Source organism: Sus scrofa, chromosome 9, assembly GCF_054392235.1.
Source record: "Sus scrofa isolate SSC_HxYL_T2T_F1_AM1 chromosome 9, Sscrofa_HxYL_maternal_Yorkshire_Landrace_v2.0, whole genome shotgun sequence".
NCBI lineage: Eukaryota > Metazoa > Chordata > Mammalia > Artiodactyla > Suidae > Sus > Sus scrofa.
In genome coordinates, this window is record NC_139391.1 from 62,720,279 (window position 1) to 62,735,114 (window position 14,836).

A 14,836-nucleotide genomic window follows, 5' to 3' on the forward strand; every position below is an offset into this window, starting at 1 on the left:
TTCACATCATGGTACTAAAATGGCAACACCTATTCAATGAAGCACTGTACACTGTTCAAAAATGTATACTATAGCATCTTGGTTTGTTTGTTTGTTTGTTTTCTAAGGACTCAGATGCGGCATATGGAAGTTCCCAGGGTAGGAGTTGAATGGGATCTGCAGCCAAAGCCTACACCACAGCAACAGCAATGTGGGATCCAAGCCACATCTGCTACCTACACCACAGCTCACAGCAATGCTGGATCCTTAACCCAGTGAACAAGGCCAGGGATCAGATCCACATCCTCATGAACACTAGTCAAATTTGTTTCTGCTGAGCCACAGTGGGAAGTCCAAGAGGGTCTCTTCTTGTGGTTCTCACAGATTTTCTGAAATTCTTTCTCATTGGCTTACATGTGATCATTTTTAAATTTTTAAATTAATTGCTAACACTGGAGGATATACCCTTACCAGCTTGAGTCTACTCCTGGATCTGAAAGTGGAGATAATCCCACAAAACTTGCAGAACTTAGAATAGGAGAAAGTGAGCTGCCTAAAAAAATCATGGTGCTGGAGTTCCCATCATGGCACAGTGGAAATGAATCCGACTAGGAACCATGAGATTGCAGGTTTGTTTGATCCCTGGGCTTACTCAGTGGGTTAATGATCCAGCATTGCTGTGAGCTGTGTGGTGTAGGTTGCAGACATGGCTCAGATCTAGTGTTGCTGCGTTTGTGGTATAGGCTGGCAGCTGTAGCTCCAATTGAACCCCAAGCCTGGGAACCTTCCTATGGTGTGAGTGTGGCCCTAAAAAGCAAAAAAAAAAAAATTCATGGTGCTATTGGTTGGAGACTACCTACCACTATTAAGTAGATATTAGAACCAGGATTGCATATAAAGTCTGTACCTTTTAGGTTATGCAACAAAACTACCCAAACATAATCTCTATTTTCAATCTATGATTGGAATTTAATGGATACAGACTAGGGATTCTAAATATTTCTACAATGAACAATACAGCTTCTCCCTCAAAGAAATTATTTGACCCAAAATATCAGTAGCACTGAGATTGAGAAATCTTATTCTGTTTGATCAGCCAGGCATACCCTCTCTTCTTCATGGCCCACCTCTCTCTTTCATTTTCTTTAGGCAAGAGCCATCTTTACTTGCCTTCCTTCAGTGCTGAAATGTACCAAAACTCTTTAGGTTTTAGGATCTTTGCATGTAATTTTCACTCTACTTCCCACTCCTCCATGTACAGCTGTGCTACCCCTCCCCATCTAGCCAATCATCCCTCCTTCAGCACTGAGTTCAAAGGGTATTTTCTCCAGGAGTACTTCATGTCCCAGACTTGGTCAGCCCCACTTCACTGTTGCCTATGTTCTGTCCTCTTATAATTTAATTTTTTTTAGAATTTATTATAATTTAATTATTCCCTTTATACCCTGAGTATATACTAGAGAGTCTGGATGGTATTTCAAGTGAGGCAATTAACATGAGTAAGGCTCAGAGGCATGGATATACTAGGCATTTTGGGAATATGTGTAGTAAATCAAGTCAGAAATGTTTAGTGTGGAGAAGCATGAAAACGATGGAAGAGGGACAGAAAGTTTCCAATGTTGGATTTAATGATTATATAATTTTTTCCAAGTTTCAGTTGGAAAGGCTAGCCCTTCTTTCTATATGGAATAGGCAAACCAGATTTTTTAATAGTCTGCTTTAGTCTGATAGGACCTGTAGAAACAGCTTGAGACTCATTTTAATTTGAGTGCTTTTTATAGCACACTGAACTTAGAGCCAACTGATCTATGGTCTACAGCTGGCCCAAACACTAATTTGCTCTTTTCATTGTGTTCCTCTTGACTTCAGTTTATTCGTAAAATGTGGGAGCTGGACTAATTGATCAGTGCTGCCTCTCCAACCCTACCTTTCTTCTTTACTAAATGAGAGGAGTTTTGAGTAGCTGAGGTTAAACTATAAAAACCTTCTATTTTTAAGAGTGGTAAGAGTAATGTTACCTAAAAATGCAGTTGTTTATGTGGACCTTAGCAAATAAATGATCTGGAGAGTATTGTGAGTATAATTGAATGTTTTGATTTTTTAGAGATTTTGATATATCTCAGAGCTTTGCATTATTTCTTGTAGATATGGGAGACTGAGCAATAGATAACCAAACCTCAAGATAGATCCTAAAGTTACTGTGTTTTTCAATAAATCTCTAGGAAAAACACAATTTTTTCATGAACTTTCCCTAAAAAAGTGAAGTCTAGTGTTATTCATCAAAGCATTGAATTTATTAAAGCAGTGTGCACACATGTGTGTGTGAGTGTGTGTGTGTTGCTGTACTAAGGTTTATAGGTTTCCAGAAGTCTGTTTAATGCACACTTTCTCAACCTCAGCCCTATTGGTATTTGGGAAAATTTTTGCTTGTGGGGAAGCTGCCCTAGGAATCTTTAACTCTACTGAATAAATGCCAATAGTAGCTCTTCATCCCAGTTGTGGAAATAAAAAAATATGTCTCTCAATGTGACCAAATGTCCACTGAGGGGCACAAATTGCCCCAGTTGACAACCACTAGTTTAGTGCAAAGCAATCCTCTAGCTAAATAGAGTATACAGACCAGATAGATGCAAATACTATTGCTTGGTTAACCAATTAAATAAAGTTAAATCTTGCCAAGATGAATCTAAATCCCTCATTGACAGTTAGAAGTATCTCTTTATTTTGCCGAACTGCTAGATGCTCTTGGTAGGTTCTGAATGAATGACTTCCTTATAAGGCAACAATTCCTAGGAAATCTCAATAAATTGTCAAAATTAATGTAAAAGAAAATGGAGCCTGATGATTCAGCTTGTTCTCAGTGGTATCTCCTTATGTCCAAGGAAATAATTTTCTAAATCCTGTTTCATCACGCAGCAGTGAGAGTAACAGAAAATCTGTGCTATTTTTGTGTTTGTTGATATTCTTGTGACTGTTTTAAGGTAGTGTTCTAAGAGATGCGGTTTTTTGTTTGTTTTAATGATCATTTGTTTACCCACCTTCCCAAGAACACCAGGATTTTTATCTTCACCATTTTTTGGTTATAATAATTCTCATTCTGACAATTTGGTTTAAAAAAAGAAATAGCCTCAGGTCTTTAAAAGAAGGTAGAGGTAGAACCATATAAGTCTTCTATACACTTGATTTGGTGATATAGAGTCTTCTTCTCAAAATAAAAGCATAGAATATAGAGGCTGTAAAATATATCATTTTGATATTCACTCTCTGTTCTCTTCTAGCTTAAAAACATCACAGGTACAACCTGACAACCTTAGTACCTAAGATCTGGGTGTTTTTAGTCAATTCTGTTTTCCACAAAGTAATTTAGTATAATTATGCCCTCTGAAAGCATACAGAACTCCAAAGAAATACAATATTTTTCAAACACTTTGTTAATTTTAGAGAAAAGTGCCTTATGTTTGTTTGAAAGGAATATTACCATTCATTATAATCTTTTATCTTTAAATCCAAATAGACAATCAGAAATAGGACTAAATTTTTAAGATAGTTTTGCTTTCTTTAAGAAAAAACTATACCAGAGTTCCCGTTGTGGCGCAGTGGTTAACAAATCTGACTAGGAACCATGAGGTTGCGGGTTTGATCCCTGGCCTTCCTCAGTGGGTTAAGGATCTGGTATTGCTGTGAGCTGTGGTGTGGGTCACAGATGTGGCTCGGATCCTGTGTTGCTATGGCTCTGGCGTAGGCTGGTGGCTACAGCTCTGATTAGACCCCTAGGCTGGGAACCTCCATATGCCACAGGAGTGGCTCAAGGAAAGGCAAAAAGACAAAAAAAAAAAAAAACTATACCTCATTTCTGCAGCCAATATAGAAGGTGAATTCTCCCATCTTCAACAATAAAAAATATGGACAAAACTTTAGAAAAAGACAGTTTTTTTACACTGGACATTAAGCTATGCAGGAGAGTGATGCCCAAAAGACAGGGAACAAAATTAAACATAGTTTCCATGTTGTAATTGGAGTGGGGGGACATTCTGTCTATAGTGTGGGGAAGGACAAATAGGAGGAACTCAAACTCCTTAAGTTGAAGAGATAATGCTAAGAGTCTGGAGACCAAGGAAGGTAGAAGTCACAGAGTACAACTGAGGAGAAAATTGCACAAAGACCACTAGAGATCTTCCATGTGACCGCCTATATGTTCTGCAAAGTATTGATGGTTGTTTGTGTGTGAGGAAACTACCTAAGCCAGGTGAGAAAATCACCTGAAAGGATTAGGGAAAAAAAAGTTCCTGGAACTCACACAGAACTTTGGAGAAAAAAAATGCCTGCTCCCATCAGGAAGACTGGAAAACCACATTATAGGCATTGGAGACTGTACTCAGAGGGTTCTTGCCTTAGAGTGGGAGGAGTAATTAGCTTTACATGAAACACCAATCAAGACTTGGTCAACAAATTCTAAAAAGCAAGACTTTCAAGAAAAAAAAAAGCCATTTCCAAGTACCTTTATTGCATCCCAGGACAAAGCTCAAGAATATTTATAAGAATATAAAAATATCCAGCACAAAGTCAAATTCATAATATCTAACATCCAACCAAAAATTACTAGGCATGCAGAAAAGCTGAAAAATATGTCCATAATAATAATAAAAATCCATAAAAACTGACACAGAACTGAAACATATATTAGAATTAGCAGACAAAATTATTAAAATAATTACTTAATTGAATTTCATATGTTCAAAAGTTAATTTGACAACTGAAAAATAAAAATTTAAAGTTCAAATTGAAATTTGAGAGAGGAAAATACAATATTTAAGAAGAAAAATGGACTGAATGTGATTAATAAAAGATAAGACATTACAAAAGAAAAGATTAGTAAATCTGGAAATAGAAATCATCCAAAATAAAGAGATTAAAAAATGCTTAAAATGAATAGATTATCAGGGAATGGTGGAAATACTGCAAACACCATAATATATGTGTAATTGGAGTCTGAGAGGGAGGTGTGGATAGAAAAAGCATTTGAAGAAATAATAACTGAACTTTTAAAAATTGATGAAAACTGTAAAACCCATAGATCCAAGAAACTCAACCATCCCTAAGCATAAGAAACATGAAGAAAACAATGTCAAGGGAAATTATAACTAAATTTTTCAAAACTAACAATAAATAGCAAAACTTAAAGCAGCCAAAAGAAAACATTACACATGAAGGAATTAAGATAAGCATGACTTCAGATTACTCACAGGAAACTATGCAAAGGAGGAGACAGTGGAGCAACATCACTAAAGCACTGAAAGAGAAAATTATCAAACGAAAAATCTATACCTACTGAAAAGTACATGTATTTGTGTGTAGTGTGTGTATGTATGTGTATAAAGGGAGAAAATAAACCTTTTCAGAACACAAAACTGAAAATATGCATCACAAGTGGACCTAAACCACACACTAAATATTTAAGGAAATCTTTTAGGCAGAAGGAAAATGATACCAGATATAAACCCTGGTCTACACAAAGGAATGAAGACCACTTCAAGTAGTAACTTTGTGATCTCTTACTTTGTACTTTTGCTATATATCATGTCACATCATAGATTGGAACTTGAGGGTGCTCCTAACCCAGCTTCAAGTTTTATAATAGCAAATATGTGACAAGACATATAGAGGAACACAGTGATAAGGACCTGGTCCCTAACTGATTGAGGGGAATAGAGCTGACTGACAGGCTGGGCCACACACATGGGAACTGTAACTGAGAGACTAATAAAAATCTATAATTTTTAGGAGTCTATATTTTAGAGTTTTACTGACCCTGAAGATTGAACTTTACCTTAATTAAAACAGTTACTTTTAAAGCTGTAAAGTTGTCCCTTCCACATTAAGATCTTTAATCTGCTTGGATATTTTTTCCCCACATGTAGACACAGTTGACCCAGAGCATCCTAGTGGAAGTCGAGTTTTTTCTCACTAATCTGAAATGCCAGCTCTATCATATGTCAATAACATACACGCATGGAAGTCTTTCTGGGCTATCTGCTCTTGTAGCCTATTTTCCCATCTAAGCGCCATGCACTAATTAGGTATGTTTATACTAAGACAATATCACATAGGGGAAATGTTTCAACTTTTTTCTTTTTTGTCAGGTGCATTTTGGCTCTTCTTAGCATATTGAATTTCCAAATAAGTTTTAGAATCAGTTTTTTTTTTTTTTAAGTAGATGAAGAGGTTATTAAGAGCTTATCTAGATCGCATAAGTTTCAACCTGTCTTATTATTAGTTGATACATGCAGAGGAGTCCAATGGCTTTTTATTGTCAACTATAGTGGCAAGAGAAGGCATGGTAGTAAAAGGGTGACACTTTGCTTTCCTAGTGGATATCTAAAGATCTGATTTCATTCTTCTCTCCCAGAGTTACTCACAGTCTCCTAGAGCTAATTTGTTAGTTTGTTAATTTGTTCATAATTAGCTTTAGTTATTTTGGTGTAGACCATGTGGCTACAACTTCATCCCTGTAGTTAACATTTAAGTGTATATTAACAGTACAGAGAAGACTTCTTCAAGGCATGAACCAGACTAATATTTACCAAATTCTCAGAAAGTAAAATATGCAGCACTTAATTTCTTTTTGAAGTTTTTAATCGACACTTTTTGACTGCCTCAGGGGTTCTCTATAACCCATTTTAATACTATGTTGGGAAATTTAAGCAATTCAACATTCATCACTTATTGAATGTCTACTTTGCTGTAGGTAGAGTATCAAGGGCTGAATATTTAGCATTAAGGAAATAGACATAAATCCTCCTCTCATGGGAAAATACAACATTTAAACAAAATAATCAGAAATATAAATATTTAATTTACAATGTACTTAATGCTATGAAGGAAAACCATAGTTTTATGTGAGAACAACTGGAAGGAGAATGATAAATTTTTCATTTGTTAGAGTACTAATGACACCTGTTTAACTCGTACATAACTGGATTTCTGTAGAAAATTAAACATAGTTTTTTTCCTGTAATTAATCTATTCATTCATTTATTTCACAGCATCCATGGTCATTGATACTACAATAGTCCAAATATTGGGCTCACAAAAATGACAAAGACCCCAGTCCCTGTCTTTAAGGAGCCAAGAGTTTACTGGATGGTTTACATAATCATCTCTACCTCTCATTAAAATAACTGCATACCAAATGAAAACATGCATATATCCTTTTTCTTTTTCCTTTTCTTTTTTTTTAGATGAGGATAGGCATTCACTCGGGCTCTGTGCTGGCTGGAGTTGTTGGAGTGAGAATGCCACGATACTGCTTGTTTGGAAATAATGTCACTCTGGCAAGCAAATTTGAATCGGGAAGTCACCCTCGACGCATCAATGTCAGCCCAACCACTTACCAGTAAGTGTTCTATGGCCTTCTCCCTCTGTCTTTGGCATTGACTTGTGCTAATATTGAGTCATTTGTGAGACCTCATCCTTTGTCTTGAACCTGTCATTCGCTAAATTTATATGACTATATCTCTCTAGTCTGAAAGATAGTGATTGTTACACAAAATTTAATTTGTACCTTGAGAGAGTACACAGAAATTTGACTTAACTGATAGGTAATACAGATTTGTCTTTTCTCACAGTCTCTGTCCTTCTTAGATATACCTGTTTAAAATACAGGAAAGCAGGAGTTCCCATCGTGGCGCAGTGGTTAACGAATCCGACTAGGAACCATGAGGTTGCGGGTTCGGTCCCTGCCCTTGCTCAGTGGGTTAACGATCCGGCGTTGCCGTGAGCTGTGGTGTAGGTTGCAGACGCGGCTCGGATCCCGCGTTGCTGTGGCTCTGGCGTAGGCTGGTGGCTACAGCTCCGATTCAACCCTTAGCCTGGGAACCTCCATATGCCGCGGGAGCGGCCCAAGAAATAGCAACAACAACAATAACAACAAAAGACAAAAAAAAAAAAAAAAAAAAAAATACAGGAAAGCAAATGTTAAGGGTCTGCACTACCCTAGAAATCCTAATATTGCCAAACATTCCTTAAAGTTTATAAAAATCAAAGGAATAAGATAAAATGTATTTGGTTTTATTCTTTTGGATACTGAATATAAATGACTTGCCAATGTTAAATATATACTGAATAAAGAGTAAAACTTTAAACTCTGTTTATCTTAAAGGTCACATTTGACAAGTCTACAAATTTTTGACAGCTGAAGTCGTCTTTATCTTGTGCCTAGTAGATGTCATATATCACTATATATTAAGCTCCATATGGGCCAAGACCATGTCCATTTTGGTTCATCATTATATTCCAAGAACTTAAATAAAATGTTTAACATGTAATAAGCATTCGATAAATATTTACTGAATTCATGAATAAATGAATTGGTAAAATAAATATCTCTAGACTAAGAAAACAGTGTGACTGTTTCCTACTTTATAGACTTTGGCCTAGTGCTAAACTTATGTATACTAGCTATTTCATTATTTCCATGTTTTAAATGACTTAGAAATCACATTGTAAAACCCTAAAGAAGAAATAGCAACCATTGATTTTTTTTTATTAATGTGTGACTACCATGTTAATCCAGGCTAACAAAAAAAAATTTTTTTTAAAAAAACACCTGAAGCAGAAAGTTTAAATACATGGATAACAGATGTTGATTTATCATAACAAACAAAACTTTGAAGCTTTTGTTAACACATCAATAGTGGAGGGATGTTTAGATAAAAGACAAGTATTTCTAGATTCTTAAGGAGCACAAAAGAAAGGGGAAGAAATTACAAATGTAAAATCAAGAGAAAGTTGCTTAAGAACTATGTGGCTGTTTTTTTTGTTTTTTTTTGTTTGTTTGTTTTTTTTTTGGTCTTTTAGAGTCACACCCACAGCATATGGAGGTTCCCAGGCAGCTGCCAGACTACATCACAGCCACAGCAACATATGATCCAAGCCACATCTGCGACCTACACCACGGTTCATGACAACACTGGATCCTTAACCCACTGAGCAAGGCCAGGGATAGAACCTGTCCTCATGGATACTAGTCAGTTTTGTTTCTACTGCGCCATGATGGGAACTCCCTATGAGTCATTTTTAAGGTATTTATATAAGGATTTCGCCTCTTTTACATTTCTTCCATTTTTTTTTCTAACACAATTCTAGACATAATACAGACGATCTGACAGTAATTTCCATATTAAATGGAATTTTGGAAGCTTCTCTAGATCAGGGCTCTCAATCAGTGCACTTTGTGCTCTAGGACACAGGGTAAGAAACAGTTTCTGAAGATCAACCCTCTCATCTGTATCTTCCTGCCATGGTTGTGATTTTTCCCATCATGATGCTAATACTTATGTTTCATATTTCTGTAAGTGGATGTAGACTTACAGAAAGTCCATTTTTTATATATGATGTGTAAAGAATAGACTAACCATGTAATAAGTTCATATCACATCATAACTATAACTGTCTTTCTTTAGAAGTGACCAATAAAGAAAACCCCACAAGCCACACAAAGTCTGCGCACGTGCATGCTGTCTTTGAGTTTTCATAATCTTTTTCACATTAGTTGAGGTTGTAATGATCCTTGGAGATCAATAAGTTCTGAAGAATTAAATCGTTTCAACCATTGCAAGGACATTTTGTTCTGTTATGATCTGCCTCATCCCCACCTGCACCCCCCTAAAAAATCACATGGAGCTACAGCTGAACACATCGAGCTGCCATCTGGGTAGACTGTAAAAGATACTTCCTCTGACTGTTCCCAAATCATGTTATTCCTACTAATACTTTATACAAATATTTTTACATTATTTCTACATTTAGTCTATCCTCAAAATGACAATTTTCCTCTATCTGTCCCTATGTCCATTCCTCCTTCCTTCCCTTCTTTCAACAAATACTTTTTGAGTACCTACTATATTCTAAGCACTATATTAGGCACTAATGTTATAAGAACAAACAGCATAAATATGATCTCTACCTTCATGGAGGAGACCACAGACTAGATGGTAGATTTACCCAAGTAAACAGTTTATTAAAATAGATTAGTGCTGTGATCAATAAACCCTGATTAGAGTATTCAAGCCAAAGTAGGAGTGAGCTTAGATGAGGATGAAGATAAAACTGAAATCTGATCAACTGAAGCTGTAAGTCATGTTAGGGCATTTCAACTTAATTCTAAGAGCCACAAAAGACTTTTTAGGTAGAGGAGTGTCTTGGCCAAATTTGTACTTAAAAGATCTCCAACAGGGAGTTTCCTGGTGGCCTAGTGGCTAAGGACTTGGCATTGTCACTGGCTCAGGTTACTGCTGTGCCTCAGTTTCACCCCTGACCTGGGAACTTCTGCATGCTATAGGCATGGCAAAAAAAAATTAAAAAAAAAGATTTTCAAGGTTTCAGAAGGAGAATATATTAGGGAGTGGGAAGGGCAGCAGTCCAGGGATTAAATTAAATTCAGGTAATTTAATTAAATTCAGGTATTCCCATTACCTGGATGGAAATGTAGCTAATTACTGAGATCCTAGAATCCCAACCAATTGCTGTTCAATTTGTCTTCCCATGCTTCAGAAAAGTGATTGGACTCAATGACCTTTGATATCCATTTTTATCTGGGATACCATTAAAAACAAAGTACCTTGTTTCCTGGTAGGTTTCTAGACAATTAAATTTAGGTATATGATCTCAGTGTGACTAGATTTTCAGATTCTGGATCTATTTGTTCCTAAGTACTTTCTGTTGGTTTCACATATCCACATTTATACATTTCAGCTATGTGTAATTTTTCTATTCTACACAGCACAAGTGATTTATGAAGCTACAAGTGTAGAGTATACTTCCCTTTCCCCAGATAGTCAAGTGAAATACCAGGTGGACTTCTCAGGAGTATTCTCTGTAAGGAGACAAAATTGAACTTTCTTAGAATAAATAGGAATCTGTGCAATAAAACTGAGTATTAAGCTCAGGAGAGTTTGAAATTTCAATTTTCTTTCCTGAATTAAATGCTATAGAATGTCCAATACTGTCTGGATATCTTGAAATCTTCAAGATTTCTATTCAGTTTATTTTCAGGAAGAATATATAATTATCATAAACTTTGAGAGAATGGATTATTTGGATATTATAAGAAACTGAAATACTTTTCTGAATAACTCATTCCAAATATATTTTGCCTGAAATATTTTAATAGTTCATCACCAAGAAAACAACTTTTATAAATATTTTGAAATACTAAAAATTAAAAGAAATAATGTAACACCCATGATCCCACCACTAGTTTAACACCCCAGTGGTATTTGCTTCAGATGTCATTTAATAAAAATACATAAAGTGCTTCCTTTGCAATTTTTCCTTTCTATTTTTATGAAAAATATCCTAATGAATTTGGCGTGTTTCAAAGTCAGTGTTTTTTTACATTAACTTTCTCATACGTATTCAGAAACAATAACATTTTATTTATTTTATTTTGCATAAGTTATATTGTTGCGGCGGCTGCCAGCAGCCCAAGGCTGGAGTGTATCAGTTCTAGTGGCAGCCCTATGGCCAGTGTACTAGCTCCAGCAGCTCTATGGTTGCGGTGTACCAGCTCCAGCGGCTCTGTGGCCGCAGTGTACCAGCTCCAACAGTTCTTTCACCTGGCAAGAAACAAAGTGAGCACTCAGAGAGTTGGAGAACTCAGGTTTATTATGCCAGAGGGCTCAGAGGAGATCGCTCTCCGAAGTCTGAGCCCCAAAGAAGGGTTTCACAAGACTTTTATGGGCTAGTTTTTCCGGGTTCATGCTTGGCGGACGGGAGTGAGAACTGGCAAAGTAATCGATGCGGGAGTGAGTTTTACAGAAGCAGATGTGTGCGGTTAGAGGTAGTTGGCTGGGTTAGGGGCAGTTTGGCCAGATTTTGCTTAGTCATCATGGCTGGGGTGTCTCCTTTCGACCTTTTTGTCGGGACATTTTCCCCTACAATATTTCACTTTATGAATCTTTCTCTAACTTCTAAAAAATTTCATGTTTTGAGATCTATCTTCGTTGAGACATATAACTCTAGCTCATCATTTTAAATACTATTCAACATTCCAGTGTATGACTATATCATATTTAAATTTTTATTCATTCATTCCTCTTTTTATGAACACTTAGGTTTTACTTTTCTAATTTTTAATTATTACAAATTATGTTTCTATGAACATTACTTACTAGTCATTGCATAAGTTAAGCTACTTTACATTTCATGTAATATAGAAAATAGACCTTCCTAAAGGTTACTAGAATTGGAATGACCAGATATTGTTTATCTCAAAATTCATTTGGATGTAAGAAATAAAGATTTTTAAATCAAGTCCATAACTTTTATATAATAGTCTTCATTTTTTTTTTAGACTTAGTGTAAGTTATCTTGTTGCATGCAGTAATGCCCAAGGACCATTTCCTCTTCACCCAGAGCACTTTATTGCTAGTTTTATTTCTGGACAAAAGGAAATTTTTTTGAATTTTGAAATTTTTATTTTTGATATTTTTGTTTTTCTCCAATAAATGTTATGTTTACACACATCTTTGTTTCCACTCATCCAAATTTGAAAATAATACACGTTAAAACAATTGTCTTTTAACATCATGCTACTGATCTGTGAAACTGAAATGATTGCTTATATTAAGGACAGTTTCAGGAAATTTTGAAATGACATGAATAATCAAACATTTGCCTTAGCAGAATTGTCTTCCCTTGCTAAGTGCAAACTAAAGCTGTAGAAAGACTCTTTAATTACTTTGATATAACATTTTCCTTAACCTTTCAGCATTTTTGTCTTTTCCATTTTACAATTGATCACTTCTAGACTTTTCAGAATGCCCATTTTTCATTCACTTCGAGGCCCCTTCTTCAGTTAAAACCAAGTTACCTTCTAACCAATGCTATATATACAGCTCATAATATCAGAGGGTGCACAGTGGAGCAAGTTAGAGTAGTGGTTAAGTGAACCAGAATCAGAGTGACTAGGTTGAAATCCAGGCTCTAAAATGTATTGTCTGAGTGAAATTTAGGAACTTGTTTGGACCTATTTTTCTCATCTTTAAATTGGTACTTATTTCAGAAGATTATTATTTGGATTATATGTGGTGTTTATAAAGCTCTTAACTTGGAACATAGCAGACATTCATTTATTATTTCAACCAGTTCCATCCATGAAGAAAAAGACTATCTTATTTCTGCAATTAACTCTCATTAGTATAAGTATAGCCATGTTGAGTGATGTGTGATAGTTGGATTACAGACCTCATGGGCAGTTCTAAGGGAACAGTGGGTTTGGTAATTTGGCTAATGGCATTTTGAGCTATGACTCAGAAGCTGAGCTAGTAATCAGCTTATTCCTACAAGTTTTTATTAGCGAAGGCATTTTACAGATGACTAAATCTTAGTCATGTGATAAAAACATTTTCATGGCTAATCCCTAAATTTAAGCAAAGGTACTGTTGGGGGAGAAAGAGATTTTCCTATATCCTTCTAGGTTCTTCTGGCTGTTCTAAGAATTAAATTGACATGAGACTTTAATAGGAGAAAAATCAAACAAAAATTTAATAACATGTATACATGAAAAGAGACCCAGGAAAATTAAGTAAATCTCTGAAATGGCCAAAACCCTTACCTTAAATACCATCTTCCACTAAAGTCAAAAGAGGATGTTGGGGGAGTTCCCGCTGTGGTGCAGTGGGTTAGGGATTCAATGCTGCAACTGTGGCTCAGGATTCCATCCCTGGCCAGGGAACTTCCATTTGCCTCTGGTGCAACAACAAAAGAAAAAAAACCTGGGGATAGTGATGTGGGACTTCAAAGTGGAGGAGACAAGTGACATGGAGATGGCAAAGCCGATTATTTGGTAAAGAAATGTTTGCTAGGTCATGCAAAAACAATGCAGCACAGAAAGGAATTTTAACAAATAGATTTTGCTAGAATCCTCCCTAATCTACCACACCTAATTCATACCATAGTTTTCTATAGTGATATCTGCTTTTCTGAAATAGGACTTTTATCTACAATCCTTTAGGCAGTTAAGGAGAATGTTAAAGTTTCTTCCTGAGTTTTTGGGGCCTTGATTGTTCCAGGTCAAAATTATCTGCATGCCAAAGAGACATTTTAGGGTGGCGAATTTTCTTTCCTATAGTACATAATTTGCGTAATGCTAATTAAATTACAACAAAGTTTGTAGCTTAAATGCCACAAATTAAATATTTTACAGTTCTGTACAATAGAAGTCTGATATGAGTCTCACTGATTTAAAAACAAGATGTCATAGCTGCATTCTTCTCTGGAAGATCTAAGAGATAAACTTTTTTTTTTATTTTTTTGTTTTTTTTTTGCTTTTGTAGCTTCTAGAGTCCACCCACATTCCTTGGTTACGGCTTCCTTTCTCCATCATAAACTCAGCAATATTGTACCTCTCTGATGCTGCTTCTACAGATGTATTTCATCTTCTGACTCTTTTCTTCTTTCCAGTTCCCAGGCCAGGAACTATATCTAAGCAACATCAGTGACAAAGCTGAATCCCTAAGTGCTAGGCCACCAGGCAGCCTTTAAGCACCCTTGTGACTACATTGAGTCCATTGGGGAATCCAAAATAATTTCTTTAATTTATAGTCAGCTGATTAGCAACCTTAACTCTATCTGCAATGTTAATTTGTTGATTCATCTTTAGATTAATTTCATTAATCCCAAGATTCTATGGGACATGGACTTTTTTTTTTTTTTTTTTAAGTGGGTGGGATGTGGAGTTGTTATTCTTCCTACAACAAGGGAAAACTCTAAAGGCCTAGAACTGTAGCCCCAATTCTACTTGTACTTCCTTATTTTTTAGAACTTTAAAAAATATATATTTATATGTATATATGTA

General features: G+C 35.8%; 1 protein-coding gene across 1 annotated transcript in view; it reads left to right on the forward strand.

Annotated features, from left to right (window-relative positions):
• The window catches only part of GUCY1A2 (guanylate cyclase 1 soluble subunit alpha 2), a 409,569-nt gene that overhangs the window by 343,930 nt on the left and 50,803 nt on the right, over nt 1-14,836 (forward strand). Inside the window, exon 7 of the mRNA XM_003130093.7 lies at nt 7,218-7,372. Coding sequence (XP_003130141.3) covers nt 7,218-7,372 — 155 coding nt within the window. The remainder of the gene's footprint in view (nt 1-7,217; nt 7,373-14,836) is intronic.